Genomic DNA, 14,487 nt, shown 5'->3' with positions numbered 1-14,487 from the left:
CTTAATCATCTTCCAAACTCAAAGTGTTTGACCTATCACCTGAATGTATCATCTTGTGCATCTTAATATTTCTAAGACAACTGAATTTCACCTTACACTCTGGAAACTCGTGAGGTTTCTCATTTGAATGCACTAACATGTGTTGTATTATAGCTCCACGCTCACTAAATTTTCTGCCACACTCAGCACATTCAAAAGGTCTTCCATCTGCATGGACCATCTTGTGCCTCTTCATGTTTCCAAGCTGACTGAATCTCTTTCCACACTCTGGACACTCATAAGGTTTCTCACCTGAATGCACTAACATATGCAGTATTATAAATCCACGTTCTCTGAATTTGCTGCCACACTCAGCACATTCAAAAGGTCTTTCATCTGCATGCACCATCCTGTGCCTCTTAACAAGTCCATGCTGACTGAATCTCTTTCCACACTCTGGACACTGGTAAGGTTTGTCACCTGAATGCACTAACCTGTGAGTCTTCATGTGTTGAAGCTGACTGAATCTCTTCCAACACTCTGGACACTCATGAAGTTTATCTCCTGAATGCACTAACATGTGAGTTTTCATGTCTCCATGACGACTGAATCTTTTCCCACACACTGGACACTCGTGAGATTTGTGACCTGAATGCACTAACATGTGAGTCTTCATGTGCCCAACCTCCCTGAATCTCTTCCCACACTCTAGACACTCATGATGTTTGTCACCTGAATGCACTAACATGTGCCTCTTCATATGTCCAAGATGACTGAATACCTTCCCACACTCTGAACACTGGTGAGTTTTCATCGTCTTTATGATAGGTACACTTTGGGAAATTTTCTCCGGATGACTGCACGAGTGGTGATGTTGAGAGTCGCGTCACGGTGGTGTCAATTTTTTTTTTACTTTATTTATATATACAAGCTTTCTTACATTCTTGTAAAGCCACTAGCACGCATAGCGTTTCCGGCAGGTCCTTAAAACCTAATTTTTCCCGGGAATACGATCCGCCAAATCCTTTAACAACCAGGTATCCATTCACTGCTGGGTGAATAGACGCTACAGTTAAGGACTAGCGCCCAGTCAATCCTCCCCGGCCAGGATACAAATCCAGGCCAAAGTGCTTGTGAAGCGAAGAGTGAGTTTTACCACTACGTCACGGAGACTGTATGTTGACAGTTAAGCAAGGCTCGAGTGTTGTTTCTTAGAGTTTGACTTGATGTGAGCACTTGGCGATCAATGGTTGTGCACCTTCTTAATGATAGGTGCAGTTTGTGTGAAGGTTTATTGCTCATGTCTGGACACTCACCAGTTGTTGTTGTTGTTGTTTGATTCAGCTAATTAGATCGAAAAGTTTCAAGTAGCACGGGCTATGGTGAGCCCGTAAATGGAGCCTCTTTGGAGCCATTATTTGTATCAATAGCTGATGCTAGAGATCTGGCGATGGATGGTGCAGTGGTAAGACACTCGCCTGGCGTTCCGCGAGCGCTATGTCATGGGTTCGTATCCTGGCCGGGGAGGATTTACTGGGCGCAATTCCTTAACTGTAGCCTCTGTTTAACGCAACAGTAAAATGTGTACTTGGATGAAAAAACGATTCTTCGCGGCAAGGGATCGTATTCCAGGGACCTGCCCGAAACGCTACGCGTACTAGTGGCTGTACAAGAATGTAACAACTCTTGTATATATCTCAAAAAAAAAAAAAAAAAAAAAAAAGGGGTCTTCATGGTGGTTTTCAGCCCTGGAGAGCTTTCTGTACCAGTTATGGAGCTGATGGGGTTAGTGTAGTCTTCTAGGTTTTCCGTTTTTTCTGGCCTCCATGAGTCTAGAACCAAGTAGGTGTCGTATTTGAGGTGCGGCGGTGGAGCTCCTACTAAAATCTCCTCGTCTGAGGAGTCGGTAACCTCAGTAGTTGGCGTTTTCGTATTTCGCCTCGCAGCCTTAGGTAGGCTCAAGTGTCGTGGATTGGTGGTAGAAGCTATTTCTGGAGCGTTGGTGGTGCTGTTAGCATAGCATTTAACAAGACACTCACCAGCTGGTGTTTGTTGTCATAATGTTGACAGATGCCTACCGAAGCGTTCCAATGTTCTTTCATGCGCAACATCTTATTTTTCCTGCATCTTTTTTTATTTGTAAATGGTTTCTACATTTTATACTTAGTGTTTTCTCATGTTTTCAATTGAGAGAATGTGCTTGCAAATTTCTTTTAAATATAATAGCACACGATTAATTATTTTTTTAAGGAAACAGTTCTTCCATGGTGAATGTGTTACGAAGGATACAAGACACTCCGTACATTGACAATATCGCACACTAAAATTTTTACCACTTCGGACACCAGCTTTGGACGTTTCGCATATGTGTATGTGTTCCATATTAAAACGACAATATAATGCTATTAACAATTAAAATCTTCTACTTAACAGGCATATAGTTATTAATGAAGTTTAGTGATGTAATAGACATAATCCGGAGTTGGTAAGGACACCGCCCGCCAGCGTAAACACAACACACCCGAATGCCCACAAACACGATACAACGCACAAAACACAACACTTCTGTCAGTTTTTGGATAAACTCCTTTTATATTTATTATGTGATAGTTATACTTGTATAAAATGAAAACTATTATAGGTAAGGCGCAAAATATTTAATATTAATCAATAAAAAAGAAGTCAGAAGCCACACGCCTGTCTGTACATGTCTTTTGTGTAAAATTATTTTGGGCGTTCATATACTAGTGCGCTAGCTTGCGTTCACAACTGTTCTCGCCTACAAGCATTAATATTAAACAAACGAATTTATTTATTTATTTATATACAAGATACATTTTCTCGAGAGAGTACAAAACATTGGTGTTCTTACATTCTTTTTAAGCCACGTGTGTAGTGTGCCAGTGTGTGGCATACCAGTGTGTAGCGTGCCAGTGAGCAGCGTGCCAGAGTGTATCGTACCAGTGTGTAGTATGCTAAATTGTTGCATGCCTGTGTGTAGCCTGTCCACGTGTAGCGTGCTTGGGTTTAGTGTTCTAGAGTTTAGCGTGTCAGTGTGTAGCGTGTCAGTGTGTAGCGTGCAAGTGTGCAGCGTGCCTGTATGTAGTGTTCAAGTGTGTAACGTGCCAACGTGTAGTGTGCCAACGTGTAACGTGCTTGAGTTTAGTGTGCTAGAGTTTAGCGTGTCAGTGTGTAGCGTGCCGGTGTGCAACATGCCATTCTTTAGCATGTCAGTGTTTAGCGTGCCAGTATGCAGCATGCCAGTGTGCATCATGCCAGTGTGCAGCGTGCCAGTGTGTAGGGAGCCAGTGTGTAGCTTGCCTGTGAGTAGCGCGCAAGCGTGTATCGTGCCAGTGTGTAGCGTGCCAGTGTGTAGCGTGCCAGTGGGTAGCGTGCCAGTGTGTAGCGTGCCAGAGTAAAGCGGGCCAGAGTAAAGCGTGCCAGTGTGTAGCGTGCCAGAGTTAAACGTGCCAGAGTGCAGCGTGCCAGTGTGTAGCATGCCAGTGTGTAGCGTGCCAGAGTAAAGTGTGCCAGAGTATAGCGAGCAAGTGTGCAGCGTGCCAGTGGGCAGCGTGCCAGTGTGTAGCATGCTAGTGTGATGCGTGCCAGGGTGTAGTGTACCATAGGGAGTAGTGTAGGGAGCCGGTCGGCCGAGCGGACAGCACGCTGGACTTGTAATCCTGTGGTCCTGGGTTCGATCCCAGGCGCCGGCGAGAAACAATGGGCAGAGTTTCTTTCACCCTATGCCCCTGTTACCTAGCAGTAAAATAGGTACCTGGGTGTTAGTCAGCTGTCACGGGCTGCTTCCTGGGGGTGGAGGCCTGGTCGAGGACCGGGCCGCGGGGACACTAAAGCCCCGAAATCATCTCAAGATAACCTCAAGATAACCATTGTGAAGCGTGCCAGTGTGCAGCGTGCCAGTGTGCAGCGTATCAGTGTGTAGGATGCCAGTGTTACCTGGTTGATACCTGGTTGATGGGGTTCTGGGAGTTCTTCTACTCCCCAAGCCCGGCCCGAGGCCAGGCTCGACTTGTGAGAGTTTGGTCCACCAGGCTGTTGCTTGAAGCGGCCCGCAGGCCCACATAATACCCACCACAGCCTGGTTGGTCCGGCACTCCTTGGAGGAATAAATCTAGTTTCCTCTTGAAAATGTCCACGGTTGTTCCGGCAATATTTCTTATGCTTGCTGGGAGGACGTTGAACAACCGCGGACCTCTGATGTTTATACAGTGTTCTCTGATTGTGCCTATGGCACCTCTGCTCTTCACTGGTTCTATTCTACATTTTCTTCCATGTCGTTCACTCCAGTACGTTGTTATTTTACTGTGTAGATTTGGTACTTGGCCCTCCAGTATCTTCCAGGTGTATATTATTTGATATCTCTCTCGTCTTCTTTCTAGTGAGTACATTTGGAGGGCTTTGAGACGATCCCAATAATTTAGGTGCTTTATTGCGTCTATGCGTGCCGTATATGTTCTCTGTATTCCCTCTATTTCAGCAATCTCTCCTGCTCTGAAGGGAGAAGTGAGTACTGAGCAGTACTCAAGACGGGACAACACAAGTGACTTGAAGAGTACAACCATTGTGATGTGATCCCTGGATTTGAAAGTTCTCGTAATCCATCCTATCATTTTTCTGGCTGTCGCAATATTTGCTTGGTTATGATCCTTAAACGTTAGGTCGTCAGACATTATTATTCCCAAATCCTTTACATGCTGTTTTCCTACTATGGGTACATTTGATTGTGTTTTGTACTCTGTATTATGTTTAAGGTCCTCATTTTTACCGTACCTGAGTACTTGAAATTTATCACTGTTAAACATCATGTTATTTTCTGATGCCCAGTCGAAAACTTTATTAATATCAGCTTGAAGTTTTTCAATGTCCTCAGCCGAGGTAATTTTCATACTGATTTTTGTGTCATCTGCAAAGGATGATACGAAGCTGTGACTTGTATTTTTGTCTATATCTGATATGAGAATAAGGAAAAGCAGCGGTGCAAGGACTGTACCCTGAGGTACAGAGCTTTTCACTGCACTTGGACTAGATTTTATATGGTTGACAGTTACTCGCTGAGTCCTGTTTGACAGAAAACTGAGTATCCAGCGTCCTACTTTACCGGTTATTCCTATTGACTTCATTTTGTGTGCTATCACGCCATGGTCACATTTATCGAAAGCCTTTGCGAAGTCCGTGTATATCACATCAGCATTCTGTTTCTCTTCTAATGCCTCAGTGACTTTGTCGTAGTGCTCAAGTAGCTGTGAGAGGCACGATCTTCCCGCTCGAAATCCATGTTGGCCTGGGTTGTGAAGGTCATTGGTCTCCATGAAATTGGTGACCTGACTCCTAATCACTCTCTCAAATACTTTTATGATGTGCGATGTTAGTGCAACTGGTCTATAATTTTTTGCCAATGCTTTGCTCCCTCCCTTGTGTAGAGGGGCTATGTCTGCTACTTTAAGTGCATCTGGTATCTCCCCCGTGTCCAAGCTCTTCCTCCACACTATACTGAGTGCCTGTGCTACCGGCACTTTGCATTTCTTTATAAATATTGAATTCCATGAGTCTGGACCTGGGGCCGAGTGCATGGGCATGTTTTCAATTTCTTTTTCAAAATTTAGTGCGCTCGTGTTTATATCAGTTATATTTACAGGGGTTTGAATATCCCGCATAAAGAAATTGTCTGGATCTTCCACCTTCATGTTGTTTATTGGAGTGCTAAACATGTCCTCATACTGCTTTTTTAGGATTTCACTAATTTCTTTGTCATCCTCCGTGTATGAACCTTCACTTGTACGAATAGGTCCAATACTGGCAGTGGTTTTTGCTTTTGATTTCGCATATGAGAAGAAATATTTTGGATTTTTCTTTATTTCCTGAATTGCTTTCTGTTCTAACTGCCTTTCTTCAGTTTCATATGAGTGTTTCAATTTCCGCTCGATTTCTTCAATCTCCCTATTTAAATTATTCCTTCTTTGACGGGAAATTCGTGTCTGCATAAGCAGTTCCGTTATTTTTTTTCCTGCGTTCTCTTTCTACGTTAGATCTCTTTCTGGCTTTCCTCAAAGGAACATGTTTCAGACAGACTTGATACGCTTCTGAAGTCAGTTTTTCTATTCCTTCTGTAGGACTTGTATTATTTAGAACAGTTCCCCATGGAATGTTTGTAAGTTCCCTGTTTATTATCTCCCAGTCTATCCTTTTATTATTAAAATTGAATTTACTGAATAGCCCCTCTCGCTTTATCAACGTTTTAGGTCTATTCTGAGTATTGATGGTCGTTTGCACTTCAATGAGTTTGTGATCTGAGTATGTGGTATCTGATATCGTAATGTCTCTGATAATGTCTTCATTGTTCGTAAAGACCAGATCTAGAATATTTTCATTTCTTGTTGGCTCCTTTATCTGCTGATTGAGTGAAAATTTGTCACAGAATCTGAGTAGTTCTCTAATCTGTTGATGGTTAGGTCCTGATAGATTTCCTGGTATAATATTATTGTTTGCTATTTTCCACCTGAGACTAGGCAAGTTGAAGTCGCCTAGGAAGATAATATCAGGTATCGGGTTCTCCAAATTATCAAGGCTATTCTCTATTTTGTTTATCTGTTCTGTGAATTCCTCAGCCGTTGCATCTGGCGGTTTGTATATTAGTATAATCACTAAATTTATTTTCTCTATTTTTAATCCCAGTACCTCTACCACCTCATTTGTAACGTTTAGGAGCTCCGAGCATACAAGGTCTTCCCTAATATACAGACCCACTCCTCCATGTGACCTAATTTTCCTATCACACCTGTATAGGTTATATCCTGGAATCCAGATCTCACTGTCCAACAATTCCCCTGCATGGGTTTCTGTGAAAGCTCCAAATACTGCATTTGACTCCGTGAGGAGGCCATTTATGAACTGTACTTTGTTGTTTGTTCTTGTTTTCAGTCCTTGTATGTTGGCAAAGATGAATGAGGTTACTCTATTAGTGATAGTTTGAATGGGAGACTTTTTCGGCAAGCCCATTATTCGTGGACATAATGAGTTTGTTCTGACCAGTACTGATTGTTGTAGGGCAGTTTTCTGTCGTAGTTGTAGTTCCCTTTCGGTGGGTAATTGTATCTGTAATTCTGGAATGCAAGTGGATCTGGCATCCAGTTCCATACACTCTCCATGCTGCTCCTTTTGAATTCTCTGCCGGTCTGGTATAAAAAATTTATCGAGTTTCCTCCAAATTCATTATCCTGCTTGCCACTCTTCATGTAGCGTTCCGTGCCTTTCACGTGAAAGTGTGGGCAGCTAAGGTCATAGCATTTTCTGTCCTCCAGTGAGGTTTGGCACATGTCAGGATGGAAAAACCTACATATTGATCCAAATCGACACTCACCTTTCCTAAGCATATTTAAACATTTTTTGGGATGTTGGTAACTGCATTCTAATCCTTTCTTATTACCAGCATATCTATGTCTGCATATGCCCTTTGCATAAGTCTGTCCTTCTGTTCTGAATTGCTCTATCGGGAACCGTCGTAGTGTCTGTACCTATCGAGCTGTCAGTGCTGTCTGGTACACTTTCTAGTTTACTGTCATCTACATCCTGGCCTACTGAGTCAGAGTTTACAACTTCCTGAGCTTCAGCCTCAGTTCCATCCCTGACTATAGCCTCCGCCCCTTGTATATTAGAATTGTTGTTCCTTTCCCACTCCTTCTGGATGGCTGGTAGGCTTCCAATGAATGATGTTTTCCGATCATGCGTCATGTTATCTAGAAGGTTTTTTAGGATATTCCAAGCTGGCAGGTCATTTTTACACACCCAGAGCAAGTGACCAGCTCTCAGTGCCGTAGTGTTACTCACTCCTGTACAAGCTGAATGGAATCTAGTCTTACAGATATAACATTCAATTCCCGTTACCTTCGTCTTTAAGAAGTTGTTACAGTGGCCACAAATTTGTTTATTTACTCCCATATTGCCTTGTTTTGTTGTATATATCTATATATTTATAATATTATATGTATATTGTATATTTGTAACAATATATATGTATATATATTTATATGTTTAATATTTATAATATTATATGTATACCGTATATTTGTAATATTATATATGTTATTTTGTTCAAACTTTATGGCAGGCACTTAGCGTAGGTAGCGAGGCTGGTCCCCCGGTCGGTACAGGTGACCTCTTGTGGCCCAGGTTGATGTCACCAGTTTCCAGTTTCCCGATTTATAACCACTGATGCCGCCTCTTGCCACTATTTTATATTTCTAGTGTGTAGCATGTCAGTGTACAGCTTGCCAGTGTGTAACTTGTCAGTGTTTATCATGCCAGTGTGCAGCGTGCCAGTGTGCAGCGTGCCAGTGTGCAGCGTGTCAGTGTGTAGCATGCCAGTGTGCACCATGTCAGTGTGTAGAATGCCAGTGTGTAACATACCAGTGTAAAGCTTGCCAGTCTTTAGTGTGCCAGTGTGTAGCGTGCCAGTGTGCAGCTTGCCAGTGTGTAGCGTGTCAGTGTTTATCATGCCAGAGTGCAGTGTGCCAGTGTGCAACGTGTCAGTGTGTAGCATGCCAGTTCGTAGCATGTCAGTGTGTAGAATGCCAGTGTGTAACATACCAGTGTAAAGCTTGCTAGTCTTTAGTGTGCCAGTGTGCAGCTTGCCAGTGTGTTGCATGCCAGTGTGCAGCGAGGCAGTGTACAGCTTGCCAGTGAGTAGCATGCCAGTGTGTAGCATGCCAGTGTGCAGCTTGCCATTGTGTAGCATGCCTGTATACAGCATGCCAGTGTGTAGAGTGATAGTGGCAGTGTGCTTGAGTGTTTCGTGCCAGTGTGTAGGGAGTCAGTGTGTAGCGCACCAGAGTGTAGCGTGCCAGGGTGTAGCGTGCCAGTGTGTAGCGTGCCAGTGTGTAGTGTGCCAGTGTGTAGTGTGCTTGTGTGTTTCGTGCTAGTGTGTAGGGAGTCAGTGTGTAGCGCGCCAGTGTGTAGCGTGCCAGTGTGTCACATGGCAGTGTGTAGCATGCTAGTGTGATGTGTGACAGTGTGTAGGGTGCCAGTGTGCAGCGTGCCAGTGTGTAGCGTGCCAGTGTGAAGCGTGCCAGTGAGTAGCGTACCAGTGTGTTGCATGCCAGTGTGTAGTGTGCCAACGTGTTGCGTGCTTGAGTTCAGTGTACTAGAGTTTAGCGTGTCAGTGTGCAGCATGCCAATGTTAGCGTGTCAGTGCTTAACGTGCCAGTGTGCAGCATGCCAGTGTTTAGCGTGTCAGTGCTTAACGTGCCAGTGTGCAGCATGCCAGTGTGCAGCGTGCTAGTGTCCAGGGTTCTAGTGGGTAGCGTGTCAGTGTGTAGCGTCCCAGTGTGTAGCGTCCCAGTGTGTAGCGTCCCAGTGTGTAGCGCCCCACAGTAAAGCGTGCCAGAGTGCAGCGTGCCAGTGTGTAGCATGCCAGTGTTTAGCGTCCCAGTGTGTAGCGTGTCAGTGTGTAGCGTGCCAGAGTAAAGAGTGCCAGAGTAAAGCGTGCCAGTGTGTAGCGCACCAGTGTGTGGCGTGCCAGTGTGTAGCGTGCCAGTGTGTGGCATGCCAGTGTGTTGCGTGCCAGTGAGCAGCGTGCCAGAGTGTAGCGTGCCAGTGTGCAGCGTGCCAGTGTGTAGCGTGCCAGTGTGTGGCGTGCCAGTGTGTAGCGTGCCAGTGTGTGGCATGCCAGTGTGTTGCGTGCCAGTGTGTTGCTTGCCAGTGTGTAGCGTGCCAGTGTGTTGCTTGCCAGTGTGTTGCGTGCCAGTGAGCAGCGTGCCAGAGTGTAGCGTGCCAGTGTGTAGTGTGCTAGATTGTTGCATGCCTGTGTGTAGCCTGTCCACGTGTAGCGTGCTTGGGTTTAGTGTTCTAGAGTTTAGCGTGTCAGTGTGTAGCGTGCCTGTGTGTAGCGTGCAAGTGTGCAGCGTGCCTGTATGTAGTGTTCAAGTGTGTAACGTGCCAACGTGTAGCGTGCCAACGTGTAACGTGCTTGAGTTTAGTGTGCTAGAGTTTAGCGTGTCAGTGTGTAGCGTGCCAGTGTGCAGCATGCCATTGTTTAGCGTGTCAGTGCTTAGCGTGTCAGTGCTTAGCGTGCCAGTGTGTAGCGTGCCTGTGTGTAGCGTGCCAGTGTGTAGCGTGCCAGTGGGTAGCGTGCCAGTGTGTAGCGTGCCAGAGTACAGCAGGCCAGATTAAAGCGAGCCAGTGTGTAGCATGCTAGTGTGATGCGTGCCAGTGTGTAGTGTGCCAGTGTGCAGCGTTCTAGTGTGTAGCGTGCCAGTGTGTAGTGTGCCAGTGTGCAGCGTTCTAGTGTGTAGCGTGCCAGTGTGTAGTGTGCCAGTGTGCAGCGTTCTAGTGTGTAGCGTGCCAGTGTGTAGCGTGCCAGTGTTTAGCGTGCCAGTGTGCAGCATTCCAGTGTGCAGCATGCCAGTGTGCAGCATGCCAGTGTGCAGCATGCCAATGTGCAGCATGCCAGTGTTTAGCGTGCCAGTGTGCAGCATTCCAGTGTGCAGCATGCCAGTGTGCAGCATGCCAGTGTGCAGGATGCCAATGTGCAGCATGCCAGTGTTTAGCGTGCCAGTGTGCAGCATGCCAGTGTGCAGCATGCCAGTGTGCAGCAAGCCAGTGTGCAGCATGCCAATGTGCAGCATGCCAGTGTTTAGCGTGCCAGTGTGCAGCATGCCAGTGTGCAGCATGCCAGTGTGCAGCATGCCAGTGTGCAGCATGCCAGTGTGCAGCATGCCAATGTGCAGCATGCCAGTGTTTAGCGTGCCAGTGTGCAGCATTCCAGTGTGCAGCATGCCAGTGTGCAGCATGCCAGTGTGCAGCATGCCAGTGTGCAGCATGCAAGTGTGCAGGGTGCTAGTGGGCAGCGTGCTAGTGTGCAGCGTGCTTGAGTGTTTCGTGCCAGTGTGTGGGGAGTCAGTGTGTAGCGTGCCAGTGTGTAGCGTGCCAGTGTGTAGCGTGCCAGTGTGTAGCGTGCCAGTGTGTAGCGTACCAGTGTGCAGCATGCCAGTGTGCAGCATGCCAGTGTGTAGCATGCCAGTGTGCAGCATGCCAGTGTGTAGCATGCCAGTGTGCAGCATGCCAGTGTGCAGCATGCTAGTGTGCAGCATGCCAGTGTTTAGCGTGCCAGTGTGTAGAATGCCACTCTGCAGCGTTTAAGTGTGTAGCGTTCCTGTGTGCAGAATGCCACTTTGCAGTTTATCAGTGTGTAGCGTACCAGCGTAAAGGGTGTCAGTATGTCAGCTTGCCAGTGTGTTGCGTACCAGTGTGCAGGTTGTCAGTATGTTAGCGTGCCAGTGAGTTGGGTGTCAGAATGGAGTGTACTAGTGTGTAGGGTGTCAATATATAGCATGCCAGTGTGAAGGGTTTTAATATGTAGCGTACTAATGTGTTGGGTGTCAGTATGTAGCATACTAGTGTGTAGGTTGTTAGTATGTAAGTGTTGTCAGTGTGTAGGGTGCCAGTATGTAAGGGTGTCAGTGTGTAGGGTGTCAATACATATATAGTGCTAGTGTTTAGCGTACTAGTGTTTAGGATGTCAATGTGTAGCCTACCAGTGTATAGGATGTCAGTACCTAGAGTGCTAGTGTGTAGTGTGCCAGTGTGGAGAGTGATGGAATGTAGAATACGGGTTTAAGAGTTTGTGGTGGATGGTGTGTTGTGAGGAGTCCTGTAGGATAGCGTGACTGATACCAATTTTTGCAATTCACTTCATAAACAATAATCATGACTATGTGACTGCATGCTATGTTCCAAACTCGTAAATAATTAACATTATGATTGAGTTCAAATGCTTTACGCAAATCTCTTGAGGGAATTGTTGGCAGTGGCTGAGAAACAGAGGGGTTTATGGCGAGTCACTTACTTATATTTGAACCATTAAACTCAGTTGCCAGCAAATATTGTATTAAGAAATGCTTTCAATGTCATGTACTGCTTATTGCATTCCCTAAATTATTCCATCGGGAAAGATATGAAAGGCAAGAAACTATTCCCCATGGAAATACAAGCATATAGAATAATACATTGGTCTTGAATTCCAAGTTTAATTCTCGGAAAGTGACAATTTTTCAATTTTAAATATGAACCAAAAAAATGGATATTGGACAAAAACGCACACTTATGTATTTATGAATTTAATATAAAGATTTACACAAAGTCTTTCTTTCGCCTTTTACTATGTCGCCTTCGATATGTGGTTAGAACGAAACTTGCATCTCAGTGACTAATGCTGGCTGCTACATGATGATGATGATGATAATGAAAATACAAGACAATATTCCCATTAAGCGAGCGGGAAAGTGGTTATAGATAACGAGTAGTTAGTGAGAGGAAGCGTTGTAGTTGTAGAAACTAGTGCCAGGCCTTGACCCAGCTGCATTTCCGGTAAACGTGCTCCTAACACCTTGACTTACTGGGCGATGAGGCTCGGTCCTATGGGAATGGGGCGCTAGAATATAGACTGTGGTCTTCTGGTAGTTGAAATCTTCTGACATGGTGGTGGATGTGGTACCAAGGAAATTTTCTTATGGACAGATTTAACATTCCATAAGAAAAAAATTGGAAAAATATATAAATTCAGGAAAACTTGGCCTATAAGGCAAATTAGGCCTTGCTTTGTAGGCCAAGAACGACGTTCAGGCTACTAGGTGCAACATATATATATATATATATATATATATATATATATATATATATATATATATATATATATATATATATATTATTAAATATGACCGAAAAAGTAAGATTAATAATTCTAACACGAATTTTCTCAATCTTTCGTACATTACGCTTTACTGTTGGAGGTAAATCAAAAATCAATTCTCCAAAATTCATTTTTATTTCTAGTCTGACGCGACACGGGCGCGTTTCGTAAAACTTAATACATTTTCAAAGACTTTAGTTCACAAATACACAACTGAATAGAACTTACATATCTCCGATTTTATATCTACATTTGAGTGAGGTGGAAGGGGTGATGTGGCATTAACACAAGACAGAACAAAATGTGGTATTAATAGGGTATTAATTTCATCAACACAAGACAGAACAAGAGTATTAATAGGGTATTAATTTCATCAACACAAGACAGAACACGAAACAATGGATATTGAATAGAAGTGTTTGTAGAAAGCCTATTGGTCCATATTTCTTGATGCTTCTATATTGAAGCAGACTCCGCTCCAATATAGAAGCATCAAGAAATATGGACCAATAGGCTTTCTACAAACACTTCTAATCAATATCCATTGTTTCGTGTTCTGTCTTGTGTTGATGAAATTAATACCCTATTAATACTCTTGTTCTGTCTTGTGTTGATGAAATTAATACCCTATTAATACCACATTTTGTTCTGTCTTGTGTTAATGCCACATCACCCCTTCCACCTCACTCAAATGTAGATATAAAATCGGAGATATGTAAGTTCTATTCAGTTGTGTATTTGTGAACTAAAGTCTTTGAAAATGTAATAAGTTTTACGAAACGCGCCCGTGTCGCGTCAGACTAGAAATAAAAATGAATTTTGGAGAATTGATTTTTGATTTACCTCCAACAGTGAAGCGTAATGTACGAAAGATTGAGAAAATTCGTGTTAGAATTATTAATCTTACTTTTTCGGTCATATTTAATAATATATGTCTACAGGAAAGACTGCTACCAAAATATACTAATATATATATATATATATATATATATATATATATATATATATATATATATATATATATATATATATATATATATATATATATATATATATGTCGTACCTAGTAGCCAGAATGCACTTCTCAGCCTACTATGCAAGGCCCGATTTGCCTAATAAGTCAAGTTTTCATGAATTAATATATTTTCTGTAATTTTTTTCTGATGAAATGATAAAGCTACCCATTTCATTATGTGTGAGGTCAATTTTATTTTATTGGAGTTAAAATTAACGTAGATATATGACCGAACCTAACCAACCCTACCTAACCTAACCTAACCTATCTTAATAGGTTAGGTTAGGTTAGGTGGCCGAAAAAGTTAGGTTAGGTTAGGTTAGGTAGGTTAGGCAGTCGAAAAACAATAAATTCATGAAAACTTGGCTTATTAGGCAAATCGGGCCTTGCATTGTAGGCTGAGAAGTGCGTTCTGGCTACTAGGTACGACATATATATATATATATATATATATATATATATATATATATATATATATATATATATATATATATATATATATATGTCGTACCTAGTAGCCAGAATGCACTTCTCGGTCTTCTATGCAAGGCCCGATTTGCCTATTAAGCCAAGTTTTCCTGAAATAATATATTTTCTCTATTTTTTTCTTTTTTCTTATAAAATGATAAAGCTACCCATTTAATTATGTATGAGGTCAATTTTTTTTTATTGGAGTTAATATTAACGTAGATATATGACCGAACCTAACCAACCCTACCTAACCTAACCTAACCTATCTTTATAGGTTAGGTTAGGTTAGGTAGCCGAAAAAGTTAGGTTAGGTTAGGTT

General features: G+C 43.3%; 4 protein-coding genes across 4 annotated transcripts; all 4 read right to left on the bottom strand.

Moving 5' to 3' along the window:
• Positions 1 to 3,088: 3,088 nt before the first annotated feature.
• Positions 3,089 to 3,568, bottom strand: LOC138371737 (uncharacterized PPE family protein PPE21-like). Its single transcript, XM_069336759.1, has one exon. The coding sequence runs from the start codon at positions 3,566 to 3,568 to the stop codon at positions 3,089 to 3,091; it is 480 nt and encodes a 159-aa protein (XP_069192860.1).
• Positions 3,569 to 8,224: 4,656 nt separating this feature from the next.
• Positions 8,225 to 8,731, bottom strand: LOC138371736 (uncharacterized PPE family protein PPE21-like). Its single transcript, XM_069336758.1, has one exon. The coding sequence runs from the start codon at positions 8,729 to 8,731 to the stop codon at positions 8,225 to 8,227; it is 507 nt and encodes a 168-aa protein (XP_069192859.1).
• A 412-nt stretch (positions 8,732 to 9,143) lies between these two features.
• On the bottom strand, positions 9,144 to 9,794 carry LOC138371735 (uncharacterized PPE family protein PPE21-like). The gene has a single exon (XM_069336757.1). The coding sequence runs from the start codon at positions 9,792 to 9,794 to the stop codon at positions 9,144 to 9,146; it is 651 nt and encodes a 216-aa protein (XP_069192858.1).
• Positions 9,795 to 10,160: 366 nt separating this feature from the next.
• LOC123752338 (uncharacterized PPE family protein PPE21-like) lies at positions 10,161 to 11,069 on the bottom strand. Its single transcript, XM_045734394.2, has one exon. The coding sequence runs from the start codon at positions 11,067 to 11,069 to the stop codon at positions 10,161 to 10,163; it is 909 nt and encodes a 302-aa protein (XP_045590350.1).
• Between the last annotated feature and the right edge of the window lie 3,418 nt (positions 11,070 to 14,487).

The sequence above is a fragment of the Procambarus clarkii genome, chromosome 36, assembly GCF_040958095.1.
Source record: "Procambarus clarkii isolate CNS0578487 chromosome 36, FALCON_Pclarkii_2.0, whole genome shotgun sequence".
NCBI classification, from domain to species: Eukaryota; Metazoa; Arthropoda; class Malacostraca; order Decapoda; family Cambaridae; genus Procambarus; species Procambarus clarkii.
The sequence above is the reverse complement of the archived record's forward strand: the minus strand, read 5'-3'. Positions and strand labels throughout refer to the sequence as shown.